Genomic DNA, 8,733 nt, shown 5'->3' with positions numbered 1-8,733 from the left:
AAAAAAAAAAACAGACAAATGGGACTATATTAAACTAAAAATCTTCTGCACAGCAAAGGGAAACAACAGAGTGAAGAGACAACCTACTGAATGGGAGAAAATATTTGCAAGCTATTCATCTGAAGGAAGGTTGATATCCAGAATATACAAGGAACTCAAACAACTCAACAGCAAAAAAAACCCCAAATGACCCAATTAAGGGAAATTAGCTGAAAAAAGATATCTCTCAAATGAAGACAGAAAAATAGTCAATATGTATATTTAAAAAAAGCTCACCGTCACTAATCATCAGGGAAATGTAAATCAAAACCACAATGAGATATCATCTCACCCTAGTTGGGATGGCTATTTTCAAAAAGAAAAATAACAGATGCTGGTGAGGATGTGGAGAAAGGGAACTCTTGTATGCTGTTGGTAGGAATGTAAATTAGTACAGTCATTATGGAAAACAGTATGAAAGTTCCTCAAAAAACCAAAACAAAACAATAGAACTACCTTATGATCCAACAATCCCATTATCGGGTATATATCTGAAGGAAAAGAAATCAGTATGTTGAAGAGATATTTCCACCCCCATGTTTAATGCATCTCTAGTCACAATAGGCAAGATAATGGAATCTAAGTGGCCACCAACAGATAAATGGCTAAAAGAAATGTAGTATGATTCTACATATATGAGGCATCTAGAGAAGTAAGACTCGTGGAGACAGAAAGTAGAATGGTGGTTTTCAGAGACTGAAGAAAGGGGAAACAGGGAGTTGTTTAATGGTTAGAAGGTCAGTTTTGTAAGATGAAAAGATTTCTGGAGATTGATTATATAACACTATGAATGTACTTTACTGAATTATGCACTTAAAAATGGCTAAGATGATATATTTATGTTACATATTTACTACAAATTTTTTTTAAAAGAAAAAATCATTCAGAGGAAGGAAAATACATATAGAAGAATAAAAATTAAAATAACTGCTGGCGGGGCACGGTGGTCACACCTATAATCCCAGCACTTTGGGAGGCTGAGGCAGATGGATCACCTGACGTCAGGAGTTCAAGACCAGCCTGGCCAACATAGTGAAACCCTGTCTCTATGATAAATACAAAAATTAGCTGGGTGTGGCGGTACGCCCTTGTAGTCCTAGCTACTTGGGAGGCTGAGGCAGGAGAATCACTTGACCTGGGATGCAAAGGTTGCAGTAAGCCAAGACTGCACCACTGCACTCCAGCCTGGGTGACAGAGCGAGACTCTGCCTCCAAAAAATAAAAACAAAAAGCATGCATGTTCACTTACAAATGAGAAAGAAAAATAAAACCTGCTAATCTCTCATCAGAAACAATGAAGGTCAGAAGACTAGAATGGTATCCTTTAAATGCTGAAAGAAAATAGAACTGTTATTCTGGAATTATATACCCAGCAAAATCTCTCTCAAAACTGAAGGTGAAATAAAGAAATTTCCAGATAAATGAAAGCTGGGAAAATTTCTCACCAGGCCACTCGCAGGGCAAGAAATGGCAAAGAGAGCTCTTCATTCTAAAGAGTAAGAAAACCAGGTGAAAACCTCACTAGACATTGTTTGATTTTTGCTTTTAACACTTACACATATTTTTAAAAAGTTAAAAGGGAAAAATAATCTTTCATAGTTACACAAGTATTTACTATTTCTATTGCTCTTCTTTCATTCCTGAAAATCCAGGTTTCCTTCTAGTACCATCTTGCTTCAGCCTGAGGAAATTTCTTATCAGTTTTTAAAAACAGATCTCTTGCAAATGCTCTTATTTTTCTTTATCTGAGAATGTCTTAATTTTGTTTTCATTCCCGAAGGATACTTTTGCAGAACACATACTTCTATGTTGGCAGAGGGTTTTTTCATTCCACTAGTTTCAACTAGTGTTTTCCTTTCTTACATGGAATGTTGTTTTAATAGGAACTTCGAAATCTGTGTCTGGTAATTACAACATCTGGGTTATTTTGAGGTTGGTATCTGTGAATTCCATTAAGAATGGGTTATATTTTTCTGGTTTTTGGCATGCTGAGACATTTTGGAATATAGATCCTGAATGCTATGAACATTATGGTGTGTAGACGCCGGGTTCTGTTATAATCCCATGGAGAACTGATATTTTTATAGGAAATCAACCTGGTTAGGTTCAGACTGCAAGTTCTGTCTCTCCTCTTGTGTATGGTAGTTCAAATCTTCATTCAGTTCACATAGCCTTCATTGCACTCCTTTGGGTCTGTCCCACACATTCACATAGTTTCATTCCCAGAGTTAGAAGATCCCTTCTCCAGCTCTCTTCATTCTGGGATACTTGCTCCTTCCATCCCCCATGGAGCTCCTCTTCTGGTTCCGCTATCCAGAAATATAGGGTTTTTATGGTATTTTAGCCATTTGCTCCACTGTGCTACTTTGTGATGGAGCCCAACTTGGAGGCAAATCCATGAGAGACAAAACGTTCACCTCTGTGTAGTCACTTCTCTACAAGTTTTTCTCCCCTTTACAATCTATCTCCTTTTATGTATTTTTCAGAGTCTTTGGGTATTGCACTTTGGGTTTTTGTCCAGAGTTTTTAGTTGTAATCAGTGGGAAGGAAAGCCTGTGGTGGTTTCTGCCACCATAGTGGAACTGGAACTCCCCAATTCTTTTTCAGAGTTTCTATATCCATCCTAAAATTGACCATCTCTTCATCTGTTCTATTATCCCCCATAGATTAAAAAATGACACAATTATTTTAAAGTCTTTGTAGGCTGGGTCTAAAACCTGGGTTTATTTTGATCTGTTTCTAGATACCAAGTTCTCTCAACTATGAGTTAATGTATATGGTTCCTTCCTATGTCTAGCATTTTCTCATTGTATACTGAATATTCTGGATATGTTATTGGAACATGATAGGAAAAGTGATGTAAACTGAATTTCACTTCTTTCAAGAGTCAGATCTCTTCCAGTTTCTGCCTGATTTGTTTTTATTGCTCTTTAAGCCCTTCGAAATATTTTTTAATATTTTGTCCAGAGTTTGTAATTATTACAGTACATTTAGCATGATGCAAGCTACTCCACTATTACTAGAAGGTCTTTCTGGATTTAGGAAAGCTTCCTTCCTACCCTCCAACTTCCCTTCGAATTCTACAAAAACTATTTGAGCTTATTTTCTCCAAAAATTTCCCTGAAATCCTGCTCATTGCCCTTTCATTCCCTTATCTACACAAGTGAAAAGGACGACAGAGAAAATCAGGGCTTGGTCAAAAGCCTACAACAATGTGACCTCCCCAGCTACGGAAAGTTCTACCTATTCTACTAGGTTATCCCTCTACGACATGGATTTGTTCCAATATTTATTACGCACCTACTGTGGGCTCTGTCTTCAAATAATAGTAATATATTAATATAAAAATCCATACTACAACATAGAAAGTTCCAAATGCTGTGTGAGAGAGAATAAAAAACTGCTGTGGTGATTCAGAGAAAAAATGAATTCCAGGTACAAAGATTAATAGAGGTTTCACAGAGCGGGCAGGGGTGCAGAGAGTGGGCCCTAACTGCTCACTCAAGCAGAGATGTTTCCATGTTCTCTGATGCTTCAGCAGGATCACTGGAGTGTTGGTGGTGTAATTGTTAATACTATATAAAGCTAATACTTAAAGTGTCATCTGTAGACAAGCTGCACTGGTATCATCTGGAGTTTATCAGAAAGGCAGGATCCCAGGACCTAGGCCGGGCTTACTGATTCAGAGTGAGCATTTCAACAAGACCTTTAGGTGTTTCACATGCACGTTAAACTCTGCAAGGCACTACTGCTAAGTACTTTGCCTTTCACTAGAACTATGATTTTAAGACCTCACAGTCTCTGTGCCCAGGCAATTATATATGTAGTAGAAGGGGATGGGGCATAAAAAGAACAGGTAAAATGTACTTACTCTCTACTACTGACTATTTTATGTATGTTTTATTATTTTACACTTGTTAATACGTCTTTGAATTAGTTATTCCCATTGTGAAAATAAGAATATTGAAGGTAAATCTGGCTAAATAATTAGCCCAAGATCACAAAGAAAGTGGCGGAAGCTGAATCTGAACCCGTATCTGACTGACTTCAAAGGCTGTAACATGCTTTTCATTATACTACACTGTCTATCTCTGGTCAGTGATTCGGGAGAATCAGGTACTATTTTCAGCTTTGCCACTAACTAGTTCAGTGACTTTGGCTAACTCACTCTATCTTTTTAGGACTCAGCTCTTCATGTATAAGTTGATGGAGCAAAGTGAGGTATGGATTTGTTCAACAATGTTATGGTTTCATAGCTATACTTTTAAGGCCAACAAGTAAACTGATTGGTTTTTTTTGCAATTCTAAAACTCTATCCCCTAATGCCTTCGCCCCTGCCTCCAAATCAAACCCAATTTTTTATAGCACGATTTTTGATAATAGGAGGTTTCTCTGGAACCCAGTTATTACTGTGTAGCAACACAGATGACACCAATAAAATATGAAGGCTACAGAAGCAAAAAATTATAGACACGTCATAGATGCGTTTGTTTACCTGAAAAGAGACACTGTTTTGCTTTCTTGTCTTTAGAATTAAAAAGGCAAGGACTGAGAAGTACTAGCCCCTATGAGCAGTCACTAATCCACCTAATGGCTGTGGCAGCCTCCTACCTTGCATTTTCTGCTCTTCGGCTTATGCACTGGTGCAAGTAGAGATACTCCTGAGGCGCACTGGTGGACAAGGTGGGCTGCACATGGTTTGACACGGTAGGTTCAAATGTGAACAGAGTTGGCTGGCTGGAGTGTGATGGGGCTGAGGATTTGCGTTCTCGGAGAAGGTGCTGGCTAGAGCTGCTGAGCTCAGCTGGAGAAGAGCGGGGGCCATGACCGGCTGAGGAAATGTTTCTCAGGGAGTCTGTGAAAAGCAGAAATACTCTGTGAATGAAAAAGGAAGGAAATATAACCTTATCCCAAAGGGGGTTGTCAGAGGAAGAAAAAAGATTAAGAGCAGAGGCAATAATCCAGCAGTAGCGTTCTCTCCCTCTCACAAACCTGCCCCTTGCCACCCTCCCAGAGGAGGGCTGAGGCCTCCTGGCCATCTTGGCTGAAGAAGAGATCCTCTGTACCTCTGTACCGCTTTTGGGGTAGCCCAGAGGTGACTTCCTATTACAATCTGGGCCAAATCTGCCCCACTGCCAGGCAGTATAGCTACCTGTAGTCTAGGAGTGTGACCCTGACCCTCAGGCAAGGTCTGCCTCTAGAGCAATGAGTACTATATCACCTTCCCACTCTTTGCTGGCTCCTCCTGCATCCAAGGATGAAATCATGTCTTTTGCAGCAACATGGATGCAGTTGGACATCATTATCCTAAGTGAATTCATGCAGAAACAAAACCAAATACCCTAATGTTCTTGCTTGTAAGTTGGAGCTAAACACTGGGTGCACATGGACATAAGATGGAAACAAAGACACTAAGGACTATGTGAGCAGAGAGGGAGAGAGGGGGACAAGGCCTGAAAAACTACCTATTGGGTACAGTGTTCACTATTTGGGTGAGAGGATGAACAGAAGGCATTAGACATAACCATGTAACACACTTGCATATGTACCCCTGGCATCTGAAATACAAGTTGAAATTAAAAAAAAAAAAAAAAAGAAATTTAAACATCTAATTACAGGGGGAAAAGGGTAAGGCTAGCTTTGTTAAAAGAGGCTTTGCTTACTGAAGACTCATTAATTGAGGCTCTGCACTGTGCCTTTCTGCATTAATGATAAAAGCACAAATGTATTTGGAGTTGTCCCTTAATACTGGATCCCATCTGCTCCTGCCTGGCCTCCAAAGACCTCCAAGGATATCTACATTCCCCACCGCCCACCACTCCCTGTTTATTGGTCTTTTTCTCTTATCTTCAACTCTACTCTGTTGTGTTAGAAAGTGAGGTGCTAAGGACAGATAATAACTTACAGGGCTACACCCTGAGCCAAGGGCATTATTCATTTGGCTGGTTCTCTAAGCTTAGTCCAAATTCCTTAGCATAACATACAAGGCTTTTCACAGTCTGACCTACTTCCTGCTTTTCTCCACCCATAAACAAGGCATATGGAAGCATTATCAGACCCTGAACACACCAGCCTCTTTTATGATTCTTTGTTTTGCCTTATGCTGTTCCTTCCACTTGGATTTCATCTCTACTCTACTGGCAAACTCATACACAGACTTTAAGACCCTAGACGGATATCATATTCTCTCTGAAACCTTCCTGGACTTGGTTCTTCTTCTGTGGGCCAACGGCACTTGGCCCATGCTCCCATTATATCCATGGTCACTATGCTTCCTTGACTAGCCCATGGCTTTCTGAGAAAAGTGACTGTGATGTTGTTACCATTACAGTCCCAGCATTTACCTAATAAAGGCAAGGTACATAGCAGGTTCTTGGTTCATGTCTGCAGACTAAGCAAACGCATTCATTCAGCATTTAAAAATTCCACCAGTGAAACTTCTTGTTCAAAATAAATGAAAGTTTAAAGATGTAATTTTAGGCAGTATGATAGCTGGTGGAATAACATATTTTGTTGGTGGTGATGGTGATTTTCTAGGGTTATTCAACATATATCAGAGGGAACACAGTTTACCTTCCATTCCCTGTCATCTGACCTATTTCAGGCTGTACCCTTCTCATGGCCCTAGGAAGGATCAACAGCTTATTAATGCTCTACAGTATTAATTACTCTCCAGGCATTTCTGGTGCTGGACAGGACACCTTCTGCCACTGTACAACAGAAAAAGCTGATGGGCCTCCAGGGAAAAACTGTTCCACTGACAGCTGTATTGACCTCCAAAATGAACTCCCATTACAGGTCTTGCAGTAAACTGGACATTTGTTAACAGAATCGATGGCTCATTACTCCATTAGATTTGCAAGATGAACTCTCTAACAGTGGAGGAGAGAGAGTGTACACTATGGGATAGAGTAGCCACAGGGCCATGGAAAGAATACAAGCTATTGCCTAAGAAGACACAGGGAAACTGCAAAAAAACAGGACTCTGGTGAGATTCTGTATTCTCTGTTATCTCATTGGATTCCTCTTCCTTTGCCTGCCCCTTCAATGGAGGCAATCCTCAGGGCTTTACTCTACACCCTCCTATAGTCTCTCTCTCCCGCTGGAGATTCTCCAGAGGGTAATCCTGTCCACTCACACAGCTTCAGTTACCAACTAAGTGCTGACAGCTCTCAAATCTTCATCTCTAGCTCAGTTCTCTCTCTGGGGCTCCATGCTGTATATCCCTCCACCTGCTGAGCACCTCCATTAAGATGTCCCATAAGTGGGGCCAAACTCAACAATCTAAATTGACCTCTTCATCACTCTTGTGTTCCCTTTCTCAGTGAGGTCCAGCAACACCAGCCAGTCAGTTCTCCAAGCCAGAAGTCTAGGCATTTTCTAGGACTCTTCCATTTCTCAGTAACCATGTCACGGCATTGTCACTGGCCTCCTTAACACTCTTCTGTTATACTTCAGATGACTTACAAAGCTCTGTCTTTTTTAGAGACATGGTCTCACTCTGCTGCTCAGGCTGGAGTGCCATGGTACAATCATAGCTCACTATAACCTTGAACTCCTGGGCTCAAGCAATCTTCTTGCCTTAGCCTCCTTGAATAACCAGGATTACAGACATGCGTCAGCAGGCCAGGCTAATTTTAATTTTCTTTTTCGTAGAGCCAGGGTCTCATTATGTTGTCCAGCCTACTCTTGAACTTCTGCCCTTAATGAATCCTCCCACCTTGGCCTTCTAGAGTGCTAGGGCTAGGGTTATAAGCCCTGCACCCAGCCTCTGTTTTTAAAGCCATTTTCCTATTTATTTCTTCAAATTTGTTTCTTACCTGTACTTTCCTGTGTCTCAAATGCAATTCCAGGAAAATACCAACTTCTCTCTCACCACTTTGTACATTAGGCTATAAACACAGTGATGGCAAAGATTTTCAAATGGCTTTATCCTCAGCATTAAGACCAGGGTGTGACATAATTCAATGAATAGATGTTGATCAAAGAAAGTACAGACCATAAGAAATCATTATTCCTCAGTAACATTCACTGACTCCTCATTGCCTTCAGAATAAAGTTGAGTTTCCTTAGTCCCACAAGAAATGCCAACCTACTTATCCTGTCTTGTCATAAAATGCATCCTTCATGCCCCCTATGTTGAAAGCTTTGGCTGTGAGTGTAAATAAAAGAGGAGTGACCCATCCTCAACATCCTTAAATAAAAGAGGAGCCCCTGCCTTGAACTCAGGCTGTGGAGTCATATCTGTGACTCAGTCTATTTAGTTACATACTTAGGGAAGTCACTTCACCTCTCAGAGTCTCAGTTTTCTTATTTACAAATCAACATAGGACAGCTATAAGGATGAAAAGAATGAAATACACACAGGGTCTAGAAAACCTTGAATGTCATAAGTACAAACACTTTCTAGTCACTTATATACTAGAACAGCCCCAGCCATGGTACATACTCAATACGTATTTGTTGACTGATTATACTGAAAGAATGAAATAATTTTCCCTGGCACTCAAATCCAAATATGTGTGTTTCTTGTGGTCAAAATAAGAGAGTTTTTTTTTTATTTGTTTGTTTTGTTTTTTTTTGAGACAGAGTTTCGCTCTTGTTACCCAGGCTGGAGTGCAATGGCGCGATCTCGGCTCACCGCAACCTCCGCCTCCTGGGTTCAGGCAATTCTCCTGCCTCAGCCTCCCGAGT

The 8,733-nt window shown here is 40.4% G+C and overlaps 1 protein-coding gene across 2 annotated transcripts in view; it reads right to left on the bottom strand.

Annotated features, from left to right (window-relative positions):
- GAB2 (GRB2 associated binding protein 2) overlaps positions 1–8,733 on the bottom strand; it is a 213,722-nt gene that overhangs the window by 30,215 nt on the left and 174,774 nt on the right. For both annotated transcript variants that reach the window (XM_017509848.1, XM_017509847.2), the window contains exon 3: positions 4,651–4,894. In XM_017509848.1, coding sequence (XP_017365337.1) covers positions 4,651–4,894 — 244 coding nt within the window. The remainder of the gene's footprint in view (positions 1–4,650; positions 4,895–8,733) is intronic.

The sequence above is a fragment of the Cebus imitator genome, unplaced genomic scaffold (genome assembly GCF_001604975.1).
Source record: "Cebus imitator isolate Cc_AM_T3 unplaced genomic scaffold, Cebus_imitator-1.0 Scaffold424, whole genome shotgun sequence".
Classification (NCBI taxonomy): domain Eukaryota; kingdom Metazoa; phylum Chordata; class Mammalia; order Primates; family Cebidae; genus Cebus; species Cebus imitator.
Note: the sequence above shows the minus strand (reverse complement) of the source record. Positions and strands in the feature narration are given on the sequence as shown.